This window comes from Monodon monoceros, unplaced genomic scaffold (assembly GCF_005190385.1).
Source record: "Monodon monoceros isolate NGI ecotype Baffin Bay Population unplaced genomic scaffold, NGI_Narwhal_1 Super_Scaffold_7, whole genome shotgun sequence".
NCBI lineage: Eukaryota > Metazoa > Chordata > Mammalia > Artiodactyla > Monodontidae > Monodon > Monodon monoceros.
The window spans coordinates 69,962,430-69,986,603 of record NW_021703784.1 but is presented as its reverse complement, the minus strand read 5'-3'; the positions used below and the strand labels follow the sequence as shown (position 1 = coordinate 69,986,603).

Sequence of the window (24,174 nt, the reverse complement as noted above, 5' to 3'; positions counted from 1 at the left end):
GTGTGTGTGTGTGTGTGTGTGTGTGTGTGTGTGTGTGTGTGTGTGTTTATGATTTGTCTTTTTCTCCCTAGTTGATTATAAAGTGACTGATTTCTGGAATTATTTTATTTGTCTTGTTCGCACCACTGTGCCTCACATTCTACTAGAAACTGTCGACTCAGAGAAAAACACACAAGATGAGAGTTGTGAGTTTAAGTTTTATTCAGGGTCTTGCTGAGGACTATAGCCCGGCTAACAGCCACTTAGCCCTGAGGAAACTGCTCTGAAGAGGTAGGGGAGAAGACAGTTTATTTTATGTTATTTTATTTTTAAATTTTTATTGGAGTATAGTTGCTTTACAATATTGTGTTAGTTTCTGTTGTACAACAAAGTCAATCAGCAATGCATATACATATATCCCCTCTTTTCTGGATTTCCTTCCCATTCAGGTCACCACAGAGCAATGAGTAGAAGTTCCCTGTGCTATACAGTAGGTTCTCATTAGTTATCTATTTTATACATACTATCAATAGTGTATATAGAGAAGACAGTTTATATATGATTTTTGGCGAGGAAATAACTGCAAGTTAAGCCTACATCTTGGTAAAAGATTACTGCTAATCACAAAGAATAGATATCTCAAGTTAATGATTTTAGTGCTTTTCTATGTATGGGAAGGTGCAAAAATCTGGGGTGATTAAAATTCTTCCTGAGATATACATCTATGAGGGGCCTGCTTTGTCCAAAGCAGAGGGCCTCATCCTGTTGTCAATTTCCTCTCAGAGTGCACTGGTGGTCAGCAACTGTAGTGGGTTACGATGTAACCCTTGTAGAACTGGATGGTGAGCAAAACTATTTGTCTTAGCAATCCTGATTTGTCTGTATCTACAGTACTTAATAAAATGAATGAGTGAAAAGGATGAGAGAAGATTTTTCTTAGATTAGGAATTCTCAAATATTTGAGTATAGGAGGACTACTAAAGAATTTTGTTTTTTCAGAGCACCATTCTCCTTGCAGAGATCAGCTGTATTACCAGCAGAAAATAAGACTATATTATGTGTATGCAGTAAAAAGTATTGTAAGCTTATATATGGCTTGCCCCTGGAAAGTGTGCTCCATGAACGTTAGGACTTTGTTTTGTCCTCTGTTTTATCTCTGGGACCTAGAACAATGCCTGGCACATAGTTGGTGCTAAGTATATATTTGTTGAATAAATGAGTGAGTGAATACATGTGTTTCTGAAAAAAAAAATTAAAACCACAAAGTATAAATTAAAAACAATTAAGCATAAACAATTGTTTCTGAATTTTTTTGTAGTATTTGTTTTTTATTCTCAATTTGGTAGGCAACAAAGGATTGAGGAAAAGTTAAAATTAATAGATAGAATTTTCTTAAATTCTGCTTTCTTCTGGAAACTGGTATAATTTGACAAAAATGTACACTTGAGAGTTGTTGAACAGGTAAGAACTCTTGTGTTAGTTTACAAAGTCTTCACTGGGTAGTTGGCATTTGCTACCTTGTATTCTTATTTCTATTCTTTCCTATCAGGCCTCTTATTGAAGCTCTTATTCCTCTTTCTGCCTAATTCCCCACACCTGACTTTTCACTTATTCACAGGCTGGAGAAAGCTATCCAGAGGCCCTTTCCTATTAAGCACGGTTAAAATGTGGGCTGATAACCATTGAATTTAACAAGAGACTTAAAAGCAGAAGATTTACAGCTCAAAGAATTGCAGCTGGAGGTGCTATTTTACCACAGAGGAGCTTGACAAAATTTCCCCTTATATCCTGCAAGCGTCTATTCTATCTGTTCACACTGTTAGGTAAAGAGAATGGGATAGGATTGTGGAGGGCCTTGAGAATCTGGATTTCATTCTGCGGGAGTTTTAGGAGTCAGGGAATAATCAGTACAAGCTGATGGTCACCTAAAATGTCACCTGCGTGTGTTTTCTTTCCACCTAGATGCCAAGGAGCTCCAGAATAGGGATCCTTGTTCCTTTCTCATGTTTCCCTGTTTTCTCCACCTGTTCATTAAATGCTTGCTGAAGGAGTGGTGAGCTTCTTAAATTATATTTTTGCAGGTTTTATTCAGGAATACTGTGCCTATCCCTCAACGTAGTTTCATCTTTCTGGGTAAATGACTTTCGTGCCAGTGATACCAGAGTCCTACAACCATGTTCTTGCAGAATTTGAGTCTCTGGATCCATTACTTTCAGCCCTGAGGCTGGACTCCGCTCGTCTAAAGGTGATTTTCGTGATCCTTATATCAGTTTTATTTTCACTTTCATATTTTTGTGTGCTCTCAGTTACGTGCCCCTCTGACCCCGTTCTTTATGTTTTATAGAATCTTGGGTGTTCTTACCTGTGCTAGTAATACCTCACATAGAAGTAGTATGTTCATAGTGCTTTCTTGATTTATTTTTCAAGCAATCGTTTGAATTCTTCTTTCCCATCCTTGGAAACTATGATATAGATTACTGAATTTTCCTGCCTCTAATCTTGCTGTCTTCTCTCAGAAAGTAATGTATTCAATTGAAAATAAAATAGTATAAATGAGTATACCCCATTGCATTTTGAGCAACACGAACCATTGCTATTAAACTAAGTTCGTTCCAAAACAAGGAGTTTGATGTACCCCCTCTGTTTTAGGGAACAGAGCTAAAAATTAGCTTTACAAAGTTAGCTAAAAATTAGCTCTGTGGGAAGGAGTATGTGCTTCCCTCGAACCTTGAATTCATTTGATAAACTCAGGAATGACATGGTAAAGAACAGTTTCATAACCAATTCCAAAATAATTTCATTCTTATCCTTTTGTTCCCACCCCAAAGCAACTTTCTAGCCTCTGAGCAAAGGGAGAATAGGAAGTAATAGGCAAAGTAATATGGACAACAATTATGAGGGTTGATATCAGACGTTTTTTAGCTGCAAGTTACAGAAAACCTTCTCAATAATATCTTAAGCAGTAAAGGTGTTTATAACCTGGTTGGAGGTTATCGTTTCTGGGTTTAGTGTAGTGGCCTTTGAGATTCCTTAGGACCCAGGCTCTCCATCTTTCCTGTTCTACCATCATCTGTATATTGACTGTTGGTCACAGTTGCAAGATAAGTGTCCTGGCTCCAGTCTTAATGTCTCCATTAGCATCTCAAGCAAGAAAGAGGTGGCCGAGGACAAAGGCTTTTTTCTCTTCAGCTCCGGCCATTTATCTGGGAGGGCAAAGCTTTCCGGGAAGCCCCAGTAGGGCTTAGTCTTACTAGCTGGATTTGAGTCACAGGGCTCCCCCTAGCTGCAAAAGAAACTGGGTAAGTGAAGATTTAGGTTTTCCAGCTTCTACGGTAGAAAGCAACAAGTTCGAAGAGGATTGGGAATTCCTGTTCGTTCAGCAACCAATAATATTTGTCACAGGGTATTGGGCACAGCCTGGCCACTGCTTTCTCTGGTGGGTAAGGAGAAGAGTCAGTAGGCTGAAGGCGTGGGGAGACGTAATAGTACACTGACTTGCATTTGTGTCCTCTGCAGTCTCACTTGCTCTCAAAGCTGTGGACATTTTGTGCTGATTATACAGACGAGAAGTGATTTATGTGAGCAGGTGATTAAAGTGGTTGCTTTATCCCCTAGAGACTTACTTGATCTCCCATCACTGTGGTCAGTATTGGAATGACCTAGCTGAATTGCACAGGAGATGAATCGGCTAGTAACTGGCTTTTGCCAAGGGAAAATTACTCATTTATACAATTGAGCCTATTCAGCAATTTTGAGATTCAATTAAAAATTTAAAACCAAAATGTTCTTTCTTCTGTATCTTTCACTATCTAGAATAAGAGCTTGAGTGCCATTATGTGGTGTCTAACTGGGCGGGTGGGTTGGGTGCGGGGAGGAACCTGACACAGATCCTCAGTATTTATTTCCAGTACATAGTTTATTTGTTAAATGACTGTGACAGTTTCACACTTGTCTGTTGCCATGTTTTTTAGTGCACGAGCATAGCTGTGTCTCGAAAATGGTTGGCTTTGGGCAGTTCAGGAGGAGGACTCAATCTCATTCAGAAAGAAGGATGGAAGCACAGGCTTTTTCTTTCGCACAGGGTAAGATTAAGGGTAGCCCTGTCATGTACCATCTGGAGTATCTTTCATAAATTTGAATTTCTCCATTATCAATGATCATTTGGACTAAAAGAAGAAGGTAAAACTTGAGATTTAAAAGTAAAAAATGACCCATTTTTGAGGAGCTGCCTAATATTTTTCCTTTTGTGCTCTAGGAAGGTACGATTTCTCAGGTCGCCTGTTGTTTGCATGATGATGATTATGTTGCCGTGGCTACCAGGTAAGAAACTGTTCTAAAACTGTCTGATCTTTTCCAAATGCATTTGAAGTTGACAGATGTAGTTGTGTGTTTGTTAGGGTGACCAGCCATCCCAGTGTGCCTGGGCCTGACCCTGTTTTAGCCTGAAAGTCCCGTGTCTTAGGAAACCTCTTAGACGCAAGCAAACCAGGATGGACAGTTGGTCACCCTAGGGTCTGTGGAAAACACTAATATGAGGCAACAACATTTCTGTGACCTTAAAAGAGAAAGGCAACAGGGATAATTTAGAACATCTAAGTTCTCCTATTACATTGGATTGGTGGACTAAAGCAAGGAAATTAATACCTTGGCTTTCTACTTCCTCTTTTCTGAAGAATAAGAATTTGCTTATATATTTAACATAGTTGATATTGTGGTGCATTGAAATTGTACCTTTTTCACCATTGCCAAAAATTTGCTTTTGTGTCTCAATACTTGCAGTCAAGGTCTTGTAGTTGTTTGGGAATTAAATCAAGAGCGTCGTGGGAAACCAGAACGAATTTATGTGTCTTCAGAACACAAAGGCCGAAAAGTTACAGCTCTCTGTTGGGATACAGCTATTCTTAGAGTTTTTATAGGTGATCATATGGGGAAAGTTTCTGCCATCAAACTCAACACTTCTAAACAAGCAAAGGTGAGAACCAGTCCAGTTCATTGTGTATGTAGGTGAGATATAAGGTGTTGTCTCACAGAATTTCAATTAAAGGACACAATTTGACCTACTGTGTCTCTTGGGGACTGATCTAGAGCTCAGACTATGAATTTTGAGAAGACTTGTTTGCATGTAGTACATATGGTACCCTGGTTTAGCTTGACACTGTTACAGAATGGCTTCTGTGAGCTAACTTCAGTAATTTGCAGTTGTCTATTATATTACTCCATAATTCACCTTCATGGCTCATTTAAGTAAAGCATTCTTTAATACTAGGCTGTTAAAAAAGAAAAGATGGCTGGACTTTGCGGGCGATTCAGTGGTTAAGACTGCGTGATCCCAATGCAGGGATCACAGGTTCGATCCCTGGTCGGGGAACTAAGATCCCGCATGCCACATGGCGCAGCCAAAAAAAAAAAGAAGGAAAGAAAGAAAAAAGAAAAGATGCCTGTTTATTAGTTGTGTGAATAAAATGGCAAACATAGAAATGGTACCAGTTGTCCAGGGTCCTATTCTCCTGGTCCCTGGTTAGAAGAAACTCATGGGTCTAGGTATATTTTCACAGGATGGATGTAACTTGTTGTGAATGGAATCTTAAAGACATCTCCTGGATTACGCTAAGCAGTGTGGGTCCCCAGGCTTCCTGCCACAGTTGTTGGAGTAGAAAAGTTGAGTCTCAAGTTATCCTAACAGAATGCTCCAGTCTGTCATTAAGGCAGAGCCAGCCTGCTCCTCACTGTCCCTCTCCTCCAAAGCTATGATATCAGAAATGGGTGACTTGTCTCTCATTGGCTTATTTGCATGTAGGATCCTGGTAGAGAAGAATAACTATTGGCTAAGTTATTTTAATTAACACATCAGAATATTCTTGATGTATTAATTAAATATTCATGATGACCCATCAAGGTTACTACTTGATTCCTAACATATTTTTGATATACAGTTGGAATTCTACACTTATTGCAGCTCTAATTTGTCTCTTTTCCAAAGGGAGAAGTACTGTCTACAGGTGAAAAATTGTCTCACGTATTCTAAAACTTGCTTCATCTTTTTCTTCCCAACTTCTAAGAATAGATAATCACAAACAGAGCCTTAAGAATTCTCTTCTGCAGTCATGCAGCAAATTATTTCACAAAACTTAAATGAGCGAAACTTGATATTCTAACAGGCAAATTAATTTTGGCCCATTTAAAGTTTTTATTTTGCTGTCTAAGCTGTTTTCATGTAAAAGCACATAATCCCCTTCTCTCTAAAGAGAAGGGGATTATGTGTGTACGTAAAGATAAATAAACTTTATTTCCTTGTCACATCCCCTTTAGGCGGCTGCTGCCTTTGTGATGTTTCCTGTTCACACAATAACAACAGTTGACTCCTGTGTTGTCCAGTTAGATTATTTGGATGGAAGATTACTTATATCTTCACTTACTCGATGCTTCTTATGTGATACTGAGAGGTATATTGACTAACCATGAGTCATTGGAAATACAGAATTTTAGTCCCGGAAAGAAGTCATCTCGCCCAAACCCCTCAATTCAGTTATACAGATATTAATAAGGAACCACCTGTGTGCAAGCTGATGTTAGTGAGTAGAGAGGAGGTAGAGGAGAGTGACATAGTCCAGTGGGTGACTAAGACAAATATTCAGTTAACTCTACCAAGAAGCCTGGTCTAAGTGTCACGAGGGAAGACCGAACAGAGGCCTGTTTCTATATGGGGAATTGGGAAGTCTTCCTTGATTGAGTTTGTTGTTGTTGAAATTTGTTGTGTATTTAGTAGAATTTTACTATAGGGTAAAATTGGATGAAAAATAAGAACTTTATGAAGCGGACAGATATTTAATGAAATCTCAACAGTGGAACCAAAGGTCCAATGAATGGCAAAGGAGTATATTGGCGGTAGCTGTGAAATACCAGAACAGAATAGGAAATGGTTTGAAATGAATGTTGTGTATTGCTGTGTTTAAGTTCTTCAGCCATTCTCACCACAGGGAAATATTCACTGGGCATTTTTTTTCCCCCTCCATTGGCCCTGTCCAGCTACCATATTCCTCAGGACCCAGCCCTTCTGTTAAAAATTTATTGTGGAGAATTTTGAGCACACACAAAAGAAGAGAGAATTGCATAATAAACCACTGTGAGCCCACTAGCCAGCTTCAGTAATTTGTTGAGGATATTTAATAGGCGAAGTTTGAAGGAAGAGAGGTAAGAGGGGATAGGATATTCTAGCAGGAAGGAACAGCGTCTTGGGGAAAAGTAAGAAAGAATTAGGCATATTCTAAAACGTGTCCTCTGGCTTGAGTAGGGGAGTCGTGGGAGATCACGTTGGTAAATTAGCACCACATAGAGAGTGATAGTCTTAAATGTCACACTAATTAAGTATGTGGGTTCTCAGATCATTTTAAGAAAGTGTACATGTAGAAAATCAGGGTTTGGAAATTGATTCCCTTAGAACTATCAAGGATTGGAAACTTTTTATGTTTTTCCAGGGGTTCTTGTATCTCAGTTAGAAGACTGCTATTCTAGAAAGTAGGAGACTGGACTCCAAAAGTTTTGAAGGAATGTATGTTGACTGTCAGGGTTAGTAGAGGGAAGGATGAGGAGAGGATGCACTTTTTAAAAATTTTCTTGGGATGAGAAAGGTATGTGGGAAGGAGACCAGTAATAGTAGGTTGCAGATGTCTGGTATCAGAGAACCTAGCTGTACAGCAGAGGGGCAAGGCTTTGAGATGCGAAGGATCAGTTTACATGGAATTAGTAGGAAGGATGGTGTACTTGGTTCTGACTTATTTCAGACTGTAGATGGGTGATGAAGTTAGACTTACGGAACTGGAGATCATGTAGTGTCACTCTTTCATTTTTGCAGATCAGAAAGCCTAGTGAGTGATAGAGCTTGCCTCACATCATGCAGCTGGGAGGAGGCAGACTAGAATCTTTCTGTCTTGATTTTGTGCCTTTCCTGTTACCTCTAGTATATTCTTTGACATTGGACCTTTGGCCATTAAATCCATCCTTGAGATTTTGGTAAAATATTTGTTAGCTTCACAAATTTCTCAAATATTCTTCATCTATAGGTTTTCGAGTTTACCAAACAGCCCAATTCAGAAATTTGGCTGAAATTCTGACAAATGGTCAGAACACTGCATTGAATGAACACCTTATTGGGGTTGTTTTGAGAATCTAGTCAAATGGTATAAAGAGCTAAATAAGTGGAGGCTTATTTTTCCCTGTGTGCAGTACAGTTGCTAATCATTTATACTCCCATTTTACAGGATTGTGGCTAGAGTTGGTTATGAGAATAACTAACTGCAAAAATAACATGTTTTAGAAATGCCTACTTTGTTAGCTAGAATTCAGTTTGGGGGTACATGGATAGTACAGTAATTGAAAATTTTTATGTATGTTTTAAGTTTTGTTTCAAGGTATATTCCCTTTCAAACAAAGAAGCATTTTTCTTTTTTAAACAAAGGCTCCTAATAACTAACGGAAGTGAGGTACGAGTTTGCTTTTCATGCGACTTTCTGTCAGTATTGTTAATGAACAGGGTGGATCCCAGGAGGAAGTAGAACAAACAGAAACAAAGAATTATGTTGTAGTAGAGAGAACATTGGATAAGGGAGCCTGACAATATGGTTTCAAGTTCTAGTTCTGCCACTTCTTAAACCTTGCCAAATGTCAGTTTCCCCATCCAGAATGTAGAGGTAGTTTTAAGGATTAACTAAGATAATGTATAGGAAATACCTAGCCTTGTGCCTGTCACATGTCATTTGAAAATGTGGAAAGCAAGATTAATGAGCATGCAAATGAGAATGAGTTGACTGTATTGGTTTACTCAGGAAATATTTATTGCACTCCTCTGAATTAGTAGCACTGTTGTTAAGCACCATAGAGGATGTGAAATAAGCAAGAAATATATTTTATTTCCCAAATAAGGAACATAGGTAATAAAACCGTAACTTCTTGTATTGCTCTGTATACATTTTAAAGCACTTTCACATCCATATTCTTCTAGTAAAGCTGATGTTATATTTTATTCATAAAGCAAATAAGTACAGGGATATTTATTGAATTATCTAAGGTCACGTAGGAAGTTCATGCTAGAGACCATATCAGGCCATTGTCCAAATAAAGAGTTTGAGTATATGGAGCACAAAAGGCACTGAGTGCTTTCCGTGGGCCAGCTACTGTGCTGTGCACTGGGAGTTCAGCTAAAGAGGAAAAAGAAATGACGTTTGTCCTGAAGAAAGTCATAATCTACTGTTCAAATAGACACAACTACCATATGTAACGTGGTGAATGCTTTAAAAACATAGCATGGGAAGCATATCCTTCTGCTTAAAGGAGTCAGGGAAGTCTGTCAGAGGAGGAATGGTGGAGTTAATTTATGAAGAATAAGTAAAGGAGTGTTTGGAAAGAGATATCCTCATTCTCACCTTCCGTGTTCTCAGGCAGTTTTGTATATGCAGTTCTTTTATATATCTAGCTCAGGTAACCCTCAGGGAACAGAATGTTCCAAGGTACAGCCTTTCAGAAGGACTTAGCATTTTGAGGAAAGAGTGAGGCATTTATTGGGTATATGTGGCCGAGGCGTGGCCTGGAGACAGGGCAGATCAGTAGCCTCCATGGAGTGGCCAAAGAACAAGGTGATTTGGAAAGCAGTCAGTGGGATTTAAGGATGTAGGAAATGGTTTGGTAGCACTTACTTTTTAGTTTTGAAAAGAGAGTTCACATTCTGTGGATAATAAACTGAGTACTAACTTGAAGTCATTTGCTTTCTGTAACAGAAATAGTTAATGGCAAATCAGAGCTAGAACCCTATTTTGAGCTTTCCATTCTGTTGTTCTTTCCAGTAAATTGCTAATATGAGGAGAGAGGGGACATTGTGGGTGGGGTTATTATGGCCATGCCGATATGTAGTGCATTGCTTTTGACTTTTTTGTGAGTAAACATGCTTTCTCTTTTCTGCGGGGGTCGGGTATTAGAGAAAAATTTTGGAAAATTGGAAACAAGGAAAGAGATGGAGAATACGGAGCTTGTTTCTTCCCTGGAAGATGTTCTGCCAGCCAGCAGCCCCTAATATACTGTGCTCGCCCTGGCTCCAGGATGTGGGAAGTGAACTTTGATGGAGAAGTTATAAGTACACATCAGTTTAAGAAACTCCTCTCATCACCACCTCTTCCTGTGATTAATCTAAGGTAATGATTTGTATGGCCAGTAGGGAGTATTTGAGGAACTTACAGGGAGGGTTTGGTTTGAAACCTCTGATATTCTGCATGAGTTAAAGATTTTATCGTGCCTTTTGAGAGTGAAGTAGAATTTTTATTAAAAGATTCAGAGAAACCAGAAAGTCTTTAATCAATTATCTTTCATATGCTTAAAGCAAATTCAATAAGGGTAAATGCAGTTAGGCTCTTGAATTTGTTTTGGAGGCAGAAATTTTCCTATATAGGGAAAAAGATACTTTTATATTTTGATTGAATCATTAATCATGTTTACTTCCTAGATCAGAACCTCAGTATGATCATACGGTTGGATCCTCCCAGTCTTTGTCTTTCCCCAAACTCTTACATCTTAGGTAAGTTTCTCCCTTCGATCCTTTAAAAAAAAAATGAACACTTAACTTTTCCTCTTTGTTTCTTGTTCAAGGTAGTTAACTTTTCAAGTTTGTTTTTGTACTGAATCATTTTTAGAAAATTAGGAAATGACTGTGTTGTGTGAAGTGTTCTACATGTAAGAGGAATGAAAAAAAGCATAGAAATATGCTTCCCTTTCTGTTTTGAACTGGCCTAAACCAGTTGGACACTTCACAGTTGTCGAGAACTTTTGACAAATTAGAGCTCAGAGCTGTAGATACACATTCTTTCATAACCTCCTCTCCCTAGTGGAATATTCCAGTGAAAGCAAGTCTCAGAGTGAAGTCTGCTGCATATGTATGTTTCCTGGTAGGCAGGCACAAAAGCAGTTGTAGAACTTGTTCTTGTAAGCTTGGTGAAATTTCAGCTCTCTATTCTTCAGGTACTTTGCATGAAAGATCTGCTCAGGGTGGATCCAGCCAGCCATATGCTAACGTCTGAGTTCAGCTAGCCTTCTAGTTGGATTAGGTCCCAAAAAGTCCACTATTAAGTGGCAGCACAGAGTGCCACTTAAAGCCATCAGCTGCTGGGCTTGCCAGTTCTTACAGCTTGTTCTACAAGCATGGGCATGCCAGTGTATGATTTCCAGTCAATCTGTGTGTCTTGAACTCTTCTTATTTCCACAGCAGAATATTATTTCTAATATCTCTTAGGCTAATTAATAAGATCCCTAATGCAGATTCAGAGAATGTTATTTAGAGCTGGTATAGGGTACTCTGGAGCTTGGCTCCTGATCGAGTTCTTTCAAAGGCTAACTAACCGTGCTTTGAATGTAATTTTAAATAACACTTGAAATGTTAACTAACTGCCCCTAAATAACGTATGTGTATGTCACACTACCTATCATGAAATATTTGAAAATAAATTGTAAACAGTATAACTCTTTTGCAAGTCCATAATTCATCCTAAAAGTTACTGGAGAAAGACCACTATTTATTTGCCCATAGTTAGATAAAGCATAGTAAAAACTCTTTCTTTACGGCACTTATCACAGTTTATAATTACATATTCAAACAGTATTTATGCCTCTCTTACTCCTAGACAGTAAGGCCCTTGAGGGCATCATGTCTGTTTTGTTCCCTGTGTTATTCTCAGTGTTTGGCATAATGCCTGGCATATCATAGACACTTAACATTCGTTGGCTATGGTGTGATATGTGGGGTGTGGGCAAGTCCCCTACCCAGGAGTATGTTTTCTAATGGCAAGGCCAGTCTGCTTGGTTCTCCTGTTTTTCCTTTGAGTTAAACTATTTAAAGCTCCCATACAAGTTCCTGCCATAGCATTCAAAGCCCTGCATGATCTGGCTCTGCCTACTCCTCAGCTTAAGCAATAATTAATGCCACTTTGAAGCTTTTACTGACTCCTCCAGTGACTCACGTTAGACACTTATTCCCTTGCACTGTTGTCACATCTTGTTCATTTCTCTGTCACCACCCTGTTTCACTGTACTATGAATATCCATCCCAGTACCAGATTGTCAACTCCTTTGCTATGGGCACAGTGCTAGGCACACAGAAGGTTCTCAAATAATGGCTAAATTAAAGAGTTTCACAAAGATTTTTTTGAAAAAACATTAGTTACAGGGCTTTTCTTTACTTTTTTTCCCATGTGTACACTTGTGTTTTGGTAAGCTTCACTGTTACACCCACAAATTCTACGGGGAAGCAAATTTGTATGCCTCATTTTCTTTGGGGTACACTGGTGTCACTTTCTCTTCCTTAACTTTTTAAACAATGTTGTTAGGCTTGTGTCCCTGTCTGTTTATTATCAGTGAAGGGGAAGGGGATGAGGGGTGTGTAAATTACCAAGTCTCAGCTCTGATATTAGTCCCCCCCACCCCCCACCTATTCTTAAGGAATCTTTCCAAGCTGCATGTCAAGTTCAGTGTCAAAATCCTGATCCTGTGTCTCTTTATTCAGGGATCTTCTGGCCTCTGGGTTTTTTTTTCCCCTCTGGCTCCTAAAGGCAGCCTTCCAACTTTACTTATTTTGGACTAGGATTCTGACCATCTCTTCCTTCTTTGTGACAAAGATTACTTTCCCATAGGGACCGTGATCTGATCTTATATTGGCAAAATGTTTAACATTTGTGTGAGGACCGAATTCCTGTTAAATATCGCCCTTAGTTTCATCGCCACATGTTACCTTTTTTAGTACTCTTGGAGGCATAAACTTAAAAAAAAGTCCCTGTTCTCAAGATTATAGTTCGTTGGAGAGATGTAGTTTATTTCTAGAAAATGTTTAACAACAATAAAAAGTAAGAGTTGTGACAGTGCAATACATGATTAAGTGCCGTTTGAGCGGGGTTGACGAGAAATAGGTTGCGTGCAGGAGGGAGAGCGGGCTGTGCGCTGTCGGGGAGGATTTCAAAGGGCAGTAGAACTGCTGCTGATGCTTAAGTGGTGACTAGAATGAGACTGTTATAATGGGGAATGCTCTGACTGGGGATTACCAGTGGTGTATAAAAAAATAATAGCAGCCTCAAGAGAGTAAATGAGATATATGAGCAAAGGAGTATAGAAGGAGATGAGCAGAGATGGAGAGTACCAGAGGACTGGAAAGGAAGGTGGACCAAGAAGTAGTGTCCAGAGTCTAGGAAGGCGAGATTCAGGAAGGAAGGAACAGTCTGCAGAGTTGACCTCTGCTTGGGGATCAAGAAGGAAAATGAGAAAGTAGGTTATTGGGTTTGGCATTTAGGAGATCTGTGACTTTCCAAGAATGTAGTTAAGTGGAATGATCAGGATTCCAGATAACAGTGGGTGGGTCAGTGAGGATAAATGAGGGTAGAAGTAGCTTCTGTGAGGTATGGAGAAAAAAGTCCAGGTTTTGGAGCCAGACAGTCCTTGGTATAAATTCTGACTCTTCCGCATTCATGCTGAATGGCCTTCAACATGTTATTTATCTCTCTGAGCTTCAGTTTTTCTTTTTTATGAAATAGGGATAACACTCCTATCTTGATGAGATGCTACAAGGTTAGATAATATTGGTATAGCCTTTAATGAAAAAAATAAACTCCCATAGTTGACTGGTAGTTTTCAACCTTTTATTGCCCACATACAACTAAGGACATCAAAATATTACCCTCCCTGGGACTTCACTGGTGGTGCAGTGATTAAGGGTCCGCCTGCCAACTCAGAGGACACGTTCGTTCGAGCCCTGGTCCAGGAAGATCCCACATGCCGCGGGGCAACTAAGCCTGTGCGCCACAACTACTGAGCTTGCGCTGTAGGGCCCGCGAGCCACAACTACTGAAGCCCGCGGGCCTAGAGCCCGTGCTCCTCAACAAGAGAAGCCACTGCAACGAGAAGCCCACACACCACAACGAAGAGTAGCCCCCGCTCACCGCAACTAGAGAAAGCCTGCGTGCAGCAACAAAGACCCAATGAAGACCAAAACAAATAAATAAATAAACACATTTAAAAATATATATATATTATCCTCCCTAAAAGTGGCTCACTAGAGCAGTGATTGGTGGTTAGATGTGATGTTTAGTCTTTGTTTTAGATGTCATACCAGATATGGGAAGTTTAGATACTTTAATAAACGTCAGGTAAGATACCAGCCTTTTATTTTTCTAGAAGATATTTCGTGTATCTGAATTTTTCCCACTTTGGTGTCATATTATGCTATCTTTTACTGGCTTGTCGTTACAGACAGAAAAGAGGTGGTAGGATGTAATTGGCTGGATCAACTGTTGCTTTCTTTGTACAGGCTGATTTTGCTTTAATAGCTAGTGTGAGGGTCTGAAATCAGGGAATTATAAACTTCTGATTCCGAGCAAACTAGAATTCTCTTGACCTCTTCCATTTTCTCTTGCAGTGAGCACTGTGTGCTGACTTGGACAGAAAGAGGAATTTATATTTTCCTTCCTCAGAATGTTCAAGTTCTTCTTTGGAGTGAAGTCAAGGGTAATTGTGTTTTTCTTCCTATGTAATTTTTAATCGCATGCTTGTGAAAGAGTTAATTATTGTAGGAGGATTCTCTTGCAGTGTAAGAAGTAGAAAATAGAATGAGGTGACATTTCTTTTAAAGATTAACATCATAGGTGTATCCCATTATAAGGTACTTACGAAGTATACATTTGTGAATCTATGTATAGTTATTTAGTTATTTTAAATACAATTTTCATTTATTCTTAAATATTAGCAACCACTGCTAAGGATTGAATGGGTTAATTTTTCCCTCTACTTACCCTGAATATTTATCCCTGTTAGAAGTCTTGCTTTAACTCCTGTTTTGTGTCTTAATAATTTAGGGTTGAAAAGTCCTTGTGGGAACAATAGCCATTTTATGTGGCTGAGGCAGAGAAAGTCAATCTCTGTATTCTTCTGGTTTAAACCAGAAATGGAGGAAATAAATCTAGCATTTTTAACATGACTGCTCAGAGAGTGTATCCTGACTTTTGAGTCATTTTCTACTTTGTAAAAACATGAAAAAGATGAAGGAACCATTACATACTGATTTCTCGTGAATTAAGTTTCCTAAAGGTGTCCCGTGAAAACTAGTTTTTTAGGTCATTTCATGGTATTCTGCCAAGACAGGTGTTTTTTCATGAACAGTTTGTTGATTTACATACTGCACTGAAATCTGTTACTGGTATCAGATTTGTAACTCAGAAATGTGATAGTCTGGCCTCCGAAGTGCCCCCTTTTAAAGTCCCAATTTCTTTTCACAAAACATAGCATTTTTAAAAACAGGATTTTAGATCAGAGAGATGTTTCTTTCTCTGTATCTTTTATTCTTGATCTTTTTTAAAAGAATAGTGTCTAAGATATGATTTCTTCATTGAAATGCAAGTATAAAAATAGAGGTGAAATTCAATCAAGCCAAACCCTATATAGAAAATGAATCTATTAGAATAATTTCAGCCATCGCAAAAATGGAAAAGGAGTACTTGGTTAATGTCCTGTGTGTTCACCCCTGTGGTTTTTGTAGATATTCAGGATGTGGCTGTCTGTAAGAATGAGCTGTTCTGTTTGCACCTAAATGGGAAGGTCTCCCATCTTTCCCTGTTATCTGTGGAACGTTGTGTGGAACGCCTGCTAAGGAGAGGCCTGTGGAACCTGGCTGCTCAAACTTGCTGTCTTTTCCAGAATTCCGTCATTGCCAGCAGAGTGAGTCAGAAAGCTGACATGTTTATCTGGGTTGTTAAAACCATTCTAGCTTGCAGGATTGTGCTACACAGTTGCTTGTCTTTATTAGCCTGCTGATGAAGCAGCAGTAAATCCCCAAAGGAAACATGACAGATAAATCTGGAGTGGGGATGGGGGTGAGAAAAACTGTGTACTTTCCATTAAAAAAAATCAGCTTTACCCACAAATCTATTTGAACTTCAGGCCTTGTTTTTTTTTTAGATGTTGGGGGTAGGAGTTTATTAATTAATTAATTAATTTTTGCTGTGTTGGGTCTTCATTTCTGTGCGAGGGCTTTCTCTAGTTGTGGCAAGCGGGGGCCACTCTTCATCGCAGTGCGCAGGCATCTCACTGTCGCGGCCTCTCTTGTTGTGGAGCACAGGCTCCAGACATGCAGGCTCAGTAGTTGTGGCTCACGGGCCTAGTTGCTCCGCGGCATGTGGGATTCTCCCAGACGAGGGCTCGAACCTGTGTCCCCTGCATTAGCAGGCAGATTCTCAACCACTGCACCACCAGGGAAGCCCAAGGCCTTTTTTTAAGTTTTAAGTGAAATTATTATATGTACAGTAACTCTAAATTCTTAGTTCCTAAGAGAATTCTTATTAAGTCTTTTCCTAGCTTTTAAAGCCCTTTTAAAGCACCTTTGAGGTTTTATGTTCTATGTTAGACCTCTTTCAATGTATTGGCCATTTGAATATAGATTTAGTTACAAACAGAAAACTCTCCTATTGGTTCTACTTATCCTTTTATTAGGGAAGAAAAACTTTGACTATAGATAAATTGGAACATTTGAAATCTCAGCTGGACTTAACCTATGGTGATCTGATTTCCCAACTGGAAGAATTGATCTTAAAATTTGAACCTTTGGATTCAGCTTGTAGCAGTAGAAGAAGCTCCTTTTCATCACATGTACGTATTCTCACTTTTAAAAGGGTTTTGCTGTACAGTAATATTGTTCTACATTAGTTTGTACTCATTTACCTCTAGGATCCCAAAAGTTACCTTCCTTTCCATGTTGTATATTGTTTGGGGGTGGTGGTGAGGAGGGGGCTTTCTTTCAGGTGTTGGACAACGTTATGAAGCCTTCATTTAGGTGTGTCTTAGAGCCGCATTTTGTTTTGTCGTTGTTTATTATGTTCTGTTTGAAAATATACCTCATATAGCCTCCAGAGCAAGTTAAGTTACCCCTAATATGTGATTTCAGATGCTTCATGCCAACTTGAGTCTCAGTGCAGCTCAGGATTGTCTTATTTAATCCTCATTCTCACATTCTCACATTCTCACATTCTCACAGCCAGACTTCATGGAGACCCACTAGAGAAATATGGTAGCATGATGCCATGAGCAGGTGAGAGGGACCTGGCTGCCAGGAGCCTAGACCTTGCTCACCATTCTGTTCTAATAAGCCATAATTGTCGTTAATGACTTGTTTCTTTTAGTGTTGATTTTTCTCTTAAAAAGCTATATCATGTTATAAAAGTTTAACTTTTCTTTAATTCTTTTTCTTTTTAGGAAAGTTTCAGCATCTTGGACTCTGGTATTTATCGTATCATTAATAGTAGAAGAGGCAGTCAGTCAGATGAAGACTCTTGTTCCCTTCACAGCCAAACCCTCTCAGAAGATGAGAGACTTAAAGAATTCACCTCACATCAAGAAGAGGACCAACCAGATCAGTGTTGTGGTTCACACGGAAATGAAGGTGAAGAATGTGTCTTTTATTGGTTGCTGATGTGAAGCAGTTATTTTCTGTGGCTTCTGTTTGCCAAGATTATCTCATGCATAGAGTTTTCTACAAGGTGTTAATAATTTTTATTAAGTTGTTAGACTTTCCATCCAGACCTATTGATCAGTTCACCATTAGAAGAATGGATTTATGTTTAGTTGGGGTTTTTTTCCCCTCCTGTTTAGGCTAATATTGGTAAATTACCTAATTATTATCATGCATCAAAGTGCTGGAAAGGTTAAGAAAGGAGGTCATTAACCAAAAGAGTGGAACGATTTTATCCTAACCAAATTATTTTCCATTCGGAATGAAAAATTACTACAGTTCTGGGGGTCATTGCCTTCACTTTTCGATGTTCAAGTACTCCTGTGACCGAACTGTTGAGATTAATAGAGACTCTGAGCTTCCTTTCTGACTTGTGGGGATTCAGGGTTAGTAGGAAAAATGAAGGTACCTGTCCAAGTGTTTTATATGTGGGCCATCCCATGCATCTTGTAAACCTGTGTTCCACTCATTTGTATTTGGGTCAGTTGTGATTTTGGTATTGAATCCTTCATTTCCTTTGCTTTATTCATTTCAGAATTTCTTTAAAGATTAAAGAACTCTTCATGTGATTAGATTTTGTTTTTTCTCCCCAATTCCATTCATCAGACAATGTTTCACACGCTTCAGTGATGTTTGAGACAGATAAGAATGAAACTTTTCTCCCCTTCGGCATTCCACTGTCATTTCGTTCTCCATCTCCTCTTGTGTCTCTTCAGGCTGTCAAGGAAAGGTAAACTCATTAGTCTTGTCATTTAATGCCACTTCTGGTTTTACTTCAGTTGTCATGTTAGGCACTTTTGCGCTGAGAATGGAAAGACATTTTAAATGAGGAAAAAGAAAGTCTCTAGATTATTCCTCATATAGCCTGTTATACGAAGCCGTTTACTTCTCATTTCAATCTTGGGGAATTTATCTTCCCTCTTTGTTTGAGTACCTGGATATTTGAGTTGTTACAAATGTGTTTTTTTTCCCCCTCAGGCTGAGCAAAAGTTAAAAAATGTTTTTTCCTCATCCCTGATAGGAACAATTTCCATGTATCATTAGTCATTTCTTAACTTAATCATTTCTCAGTTTGGGCTCAGAATTGAAGACTCTTCAGGAGTCTTTCTAGCTACTCCATGGGCCCAGAATTGACTTACATGAATTTATGTCCAAGTTTTTCCACTTAAACGTTTTACCATAATAGGATAAAGTCTTCATAATTATAACTTAATAATTATACAATGTGTCACTGAGTCCCTGTATTATGAATATACTAATGATTTCTGTAAAAAAAAAAAAAAGACATTTAAGTTTGAAAGAGAAGACTTCTGTAGCTCCTTCACGCTAATGGGAGTTTTACTGGATACAAATTTTGCTTTTTCAGAGGATACATTGTGACAGATCAGCAGCTGAGTTTCCTGAAGAAATTCTTTGGCTAGGATGGGGCAGGTTTTCACAGGGCCTTCTTTGCCTAAGTAAACAGAAACATTGCAGGCACAGCTGCAATTAAAGACCTTTTCTTTAGGATTGAATCAGAGTAGTTTAGTAAATGAAGTAAATCCTTATTATAAATTTTACATGGGCCTTATGTGAAATATGTAATTGATTAAGGAAGTTGCTATAAAGAGTCTTTCTTTATAGCAAGTAAAGAAAGACTTGCTAAGTCCAAGTTGCCTTCAGGGACTGACAGGAACATAGAGAACTCAGATACTGAAATTTTCATTCTTGGCAGTAATGAGATTCTTTTCATATTAGTTTATTGGTATTTGACTTCCAGCGTTTCTAGCTTTGTGCGTAAAACTACTGAGAAGATTGGCACCCTTCATACGAGCCCTGATCTGAAAGTGAGACCAGAACCCAGGTGTGATGAGCAGTCATGTGAAGAGGTTGTGGGTCCAGTCACTTGTCCGAAGGAGGAAGACACTGAGTAAGCCATTGCAGAGAAATCTGTGTAAATTCTAGAGGATACAATTGTCGGTTTGAAGAGAGCCATAAACCATGTCATCTTGAAGAAGACACATGTATGACTCTGTTCATTGTAGATTATTTGCATAGCTTATAAAAACTGAATACCACAGAGTAAGTGTTGGAAAATCACATCAACCCATAAAAAGTCTGTTGAGACAGAATTTTAATTTAGCACCTCTTCTTCCATCTTTCCCCTGAACAACTTCTCTCACCTCCAAATCTCTTCAAACTTCTGCAATGTTAGAGAAAGAGTATTAGAGTAAGAGTAGGATGACCAAGGATATAGGCCTTGTTCTGGTTCTGCTTCTGACTAGCATGTGACATTGGTGACGCCCTCTGGCCTGTAAGATGAGAGCATTGGCATTAATGTCGTCACGTGCCTTCCTATGATACGCTGGTGGCATAGTCCTTATGGAGTGGGGTTGTAGCAGAGCCCTTGGTCTGGCACAGTGTGAAGTATCTTGTCCATCTGGTCTCTGCCTTTTCTCATAATTCAGGGGATCTGGGCATTGGAGGCAGGCAAGCTCAGCACTCACCCAGGAATTGAGATAGACCCACAGGGCCAGTGTATACTGACTGGACATTCAGATGAGAAAAAAGGTGTGTTACCCTTAGAGTAACTTAGCTATGAATCCGTATGTATATCGGGAAAAAAGTGTAGATAGTGCAGTGGCATTTAAGGCAGCCCTCAGTCTGACGTTAGCCCACCTTTCCAGCTTCATTTCCAACCACGTCTTTCTAAGCACTCTAAATTCTAGTCCTGTCAGAGAAGTGGGTGTGTACACCTCACTACTTTTCTTCATGCTGTTTCTCCCACCTGCAGTATTTTCCCCCCATTTTTCCTAACGCAAATACACCTCCTCAGGAAAGCTTCTCGTGGTTGCCTAGTCAGAATAATTATTCCTTTTTCTGTGCTTTCAGATCACAGTGCTTGTGCTGCTCTTTAGCATTCATTCTATTCTTCTTATATTACAGTTGTTTTCTTGCCTTTCTTTCTGACTAGGGCTTACTCTGACTTGAACTTACTCATTTTGAAGCCATGGACCATTTTTTATACTCATCTGTTTGTTTCATGTATCATTAAGTACAATACCTGCCACTTAGTGAGCACTTAGAAATATTTGCCCAAGAAGGTTCTAATCCCCTTTAACTCTTCTCACACTTCTCTAGGGGAAAAGAAGAAGTAACTAGTCAACCTCCAGAAGAGGACAAGTTTCAAGAGCTCAGAATGGCAACAGCAGAAGCAATGTGAGTATTTATGGGTGAGAAAGTTTTATAGAGAGTGGGAATGACTTTTTGAGATCATTAGTAGTGGTCCTGAGACAGTGTGGGGCAGAGGCAGTTTCATTTGGAATTGAAATTCATGAATTAATACAAAGGTAATGTTCTCTGTGTTGTTGTCTTGCTACTGAGATAATTGTTATTTAAAGAGTTGAAAAGTAACATTTATTCTGGATAAGTAATGTTGTATCTGTTAGGCTTATTTAGCATGAAACAATTTGTTTTTGAAAAACCACATAAAACATAAATTTCATACTTGTCTGTCTTATATAGGACCAAGCTACAGGACCCACTGGTATTGTTTGAACCACAGTCTCTGAAAATGGTTTTACAGGAGTGGCTTTCACAGTTAGAAAAAACATTTGCCATGAAGGACTTTTCAGGCATTTCAGATACTGGCAACTCATCCATGGAATCAAACCAGGGTATGCTATTGCTTGATGAGTCAAAAAAGGGAATATTAGACGAAGAAGATGAAAAAGAAAAAAGGGACTCTTTAGGCAATGAAGAAACTGTTGATCAAGCAGCGTGTGACTCTGTAAATAGTCTGAGGGAGTCCCTGGATGATGACATTTTTCAAGTATGTTCTCCATGCAGTATACCAGGCAGTCTTCAGAAGGACCTGGCTGAAGTGACAACATTGTGTTTGGAACTGAATGTATTGAATTCTGAGATCAAAAGTGCAAGTAGACATGTAGACCACACTTTGCAACAGTGCTCTCCTGAAATTCTGGCTTGTCGGTTCCTAAAGAAGTACTTTTTTCTTCTGGACTTGAAAAGAGCAAAGGAGAGCATCAAGCTGAGTTATACTAACAGTCCTTGTGTTTGGGATACTTTTATTGAAGGATTGAAAGGTAATAATCAGATTGCCTTACCAATAGAGGACAGTAGCATCTTGGCATTTTTTAGTTTAAAGAAGAAGATTTAAGTAGAAAATCACCTTTGTTCTGGTCAACCATCCCTTCAGTTTTCCACTCAATTTAGTCTTTTGTTGCTTTTTTTTTTTCTGTTGAGATTGCTCACTTTTTTTTTAAAATTGAAGTATAGTTGATTTACAACTCAATTTAATTTGTAGTAGTTCTTGCAACTATTATAAGAAGTTAGTTTTATTTCTCTCACAGTCATTCAGAAAATGATACAGCAGTGTTGGAGAAGTTGGGTTAAGTAAAATTTTATAAATGCAGATATATGAAAACCAGAAAATCCCTCTTGTAACTTACTAATATAGAGATAATATATACCATTTATTGAGTACTCACCAAGTGCCAGATAATATGCTAAACACTTTACCAGCATTCTTTCATTTCATCCTTACAACACTTTGGAGTAGATGGTGTTATTCTGTTTAATAAGTAAGGAAACTGAGGCACAGAGAGATTTTAATAGTTGAGTAGGCTAAACTTCTGTAGTATCTCACATTAACTCAGATACAATATAATAACTCAGATATGGTAGTTTATTTCTTGCTCATATATCAGCCCAGGGCAGATGTTCCAGGTCAGTGGGCAGCTCTCTTGCATGTGGTAACTCAGGGTTCCAAGTTCCTTCCATTTTTTTGGTCTCTATCCTCCCTTAGGGCTGATGATTAAGACTGGGTTGCTATGTCCAGGGGGAAGCATGTGGAAGAGGCAGACAGGCTCTTACAGGGAGGTGTGGCCTGGTAGTGGCTTACGTCTCTTCTGTTGGTGAGAATTCTATCTCATGGCCCCACCTAACTGGAAAGGAGTCTGGGAAATGACCTCTCCAGGTGTCTAGAAGGAAGAGGATGGACATGGGTCAGGAGCTTGCATGTCTGCCTCAGAGATTTTGGTGGGCAGTCAGCAGCCTCTACTTCACACTTGATTGAAGGTCACACTGTTGGTCATCCTCATGTAGATACCAGCCTTCATACCCTAGAGGCCATGCCTGCCCTTTCTACTACATAGTCCCATGTTTTTGAGCAGGTGGATTTTCTTAACTCAAAACTCTGAATAACAGATGTCATGTTTCTAATAATTGATGTAGACTTTAAGCAAACTTTTCATTCATTACCAAAAGTGAGTAGTCACAAGTAGAGATACATTTTTATATTATCTGACTTAAAGAGCGTTAAGGTTTCTAGAAACAAGGATCTATGGTTACAGTTCTGCCTCAATTCACATTTAGCAGTTAAAAGCATAAGAAATGATTTCAGCTTCTTTTTCTGAATTGAGGTAGACTGTCTTTTATGTTGAAGTAAGAAGAGTTATTTCTTTTCAAATAAGTTCAAATGTTTGATATTACACTGGAAATTTGCTATATCTGTCTCTATTATGTGATTGTACCCAACCTTGGTTACAGGAAAATAGCAAAAAAAAATAACCACTTCACCAACCTGAGTGGTTAACTTACTGCCAGAGCTGTGGCTGGAGCAAGCGTGGAGGGTGTTTGAGATGATGCAGCTGCTTCCAAATTGAATTTAAGGGGATAAGTTTTGGCTTAGCGCCCACCCAATCATAAAGCTTTCCCTCACTTCATATGCTCTAAATGATGGCCTTCTCCTCTGAATCCCTTTAAATACTTACTGTCTGACCCAGTCAAATTGGAAATAATGAAACTGGGAAAAATTGATATATTTTTTTAAACAAATATATCAGAAATTGAAGGTTTGGCTCTTTAGAAATGGTCTATTGAACAGGTTCTACTCTTCTAATGATGTTGTAATCATGAAAACAGCTTTGGAACTGTTCTTTGGGATTTATCTTCAGAGCTAGTTGAAAACTTCTTGAAAAAACTCATTTTATTTTAGATTCATATATATGTAAACATATATTTTTTAACTACAAGCAGTTTTAACTAGATCTTCACTCACTTTATTTACACACTTGGCTTTAAATGACTTGGCTATTCCCCAAAGTCAGATCTTCCTTTGGAGGAAGATTTGCTATAACTGATGTTTTTTAAAAATAGGTCAAATATTTTTAAGTTAATTTAATTAAATTTAATTAACTAATTTTGTTCCAAAAGATTGATTAGGGATATCAGTTCTAGAAAAAAACTGAAGAATTTGGCATTGATGGTAGAAATATAGCTTATATATATATTAGCTTGCATATATAATAGCATATATATGTAATACATATATTACATATATAAAGGGTACATTTTCAATGGTAATAGTCATGTATTGGTTATCTGTTCCTTTATCTTGTTTAAAACTTCCAATATGCTTTGCCTCCCAATTTGATTTTTTTTTTTAACATCTTTATTGGAGTATAATTGCTTTACAATGGTGTGTTAGTTTCTGCTTTATAACAAAGTGAATCAGTTATACATATGCATATGTTCCCATATCTCTTCCCTCTTGCGTCTCCCTCCCTCCCACCCTCCCTATCCCACCCCTCTAGGTGGTCACAAAGCACTGAGCTGATCTCCCTGTGCTATGTGGCTGCTTCCCACTAGCTATCTATTTTACGTTTGGTAGTGTA

At 38.6% G+C, this 24,174-nt stretch overlaps 1 protein-coding gene across 3 annotated transcripts in view; it reads left to right on the top strand.

Annotated features, from left to right (window-relative positions):
- The window catches only part of HPS5 (HPS5 biogenesis of lysosomal organelles complex 2 subunit 2), a 44,984-nt gene that overhangs the window by 3,295 nt on the left and 17,515 nt on the right, over positions 1-24,174 (top strand). For 2 of the 3 annotated variants that reach the window (XM_029208498.1, XM_029208500.1), the window contains exons 2-16: positions 2,061-2,224; positions 3,951-4,061; positions 4,235-4,299; positions 4,759-4,951; positions 6,289-6,422; positions 9,948-10,160; positions 10,469-10,540; positions 14,417-14,505; positions 15,533-15,711; positions 16,483-16,638; positions 17,242-17,428; positions 18,104-18,227; positions 19,257-19,406; positions 20,618-20,695; positions 21,002-21,582. In XM_029208498.1, coding sequence (XP_029064331.1) covers positions 2,117-2,224; positions 3,951-4,061; positions 4,235-4,299; positions 4,759-4,951; positions 6,289-6,422; positions 9,948-10,160; positions 10,469-10,540; positions 14,417-14,505; positions 15,533-15,711; positions 16,483-16,638; positions 17,242-17,428; positions 18,104-18,227; positions 19,257-19,406; positions 20,618-20,695; positions 21,002-21,582 — 2,440 coding nt within the window. In that variant the 5' untranslated portion in view covers positions 2,061-2,116. Of the gene's footprint in view, positions 1-52; positions 271-2,060; positions 2,225-3,950; positions 4,062-4,234; positions 4,300-4,758; positions 4,952-6,288; positions 6,423-9,947; positions 10,161-10,468; positions 10,541-14,416; positions 14,506-15,532; positions 15,712-16,482; positions 16,639-17,241; positions 17,429-18,103; positions 18,228-19,256; positions 19,407-20,617; positions 20,696-21,001; positions 21,583-24,174 lie in introns of those variants that run through there. The other variant, XM_029208499.1, reaches the window with a different exon arrangement.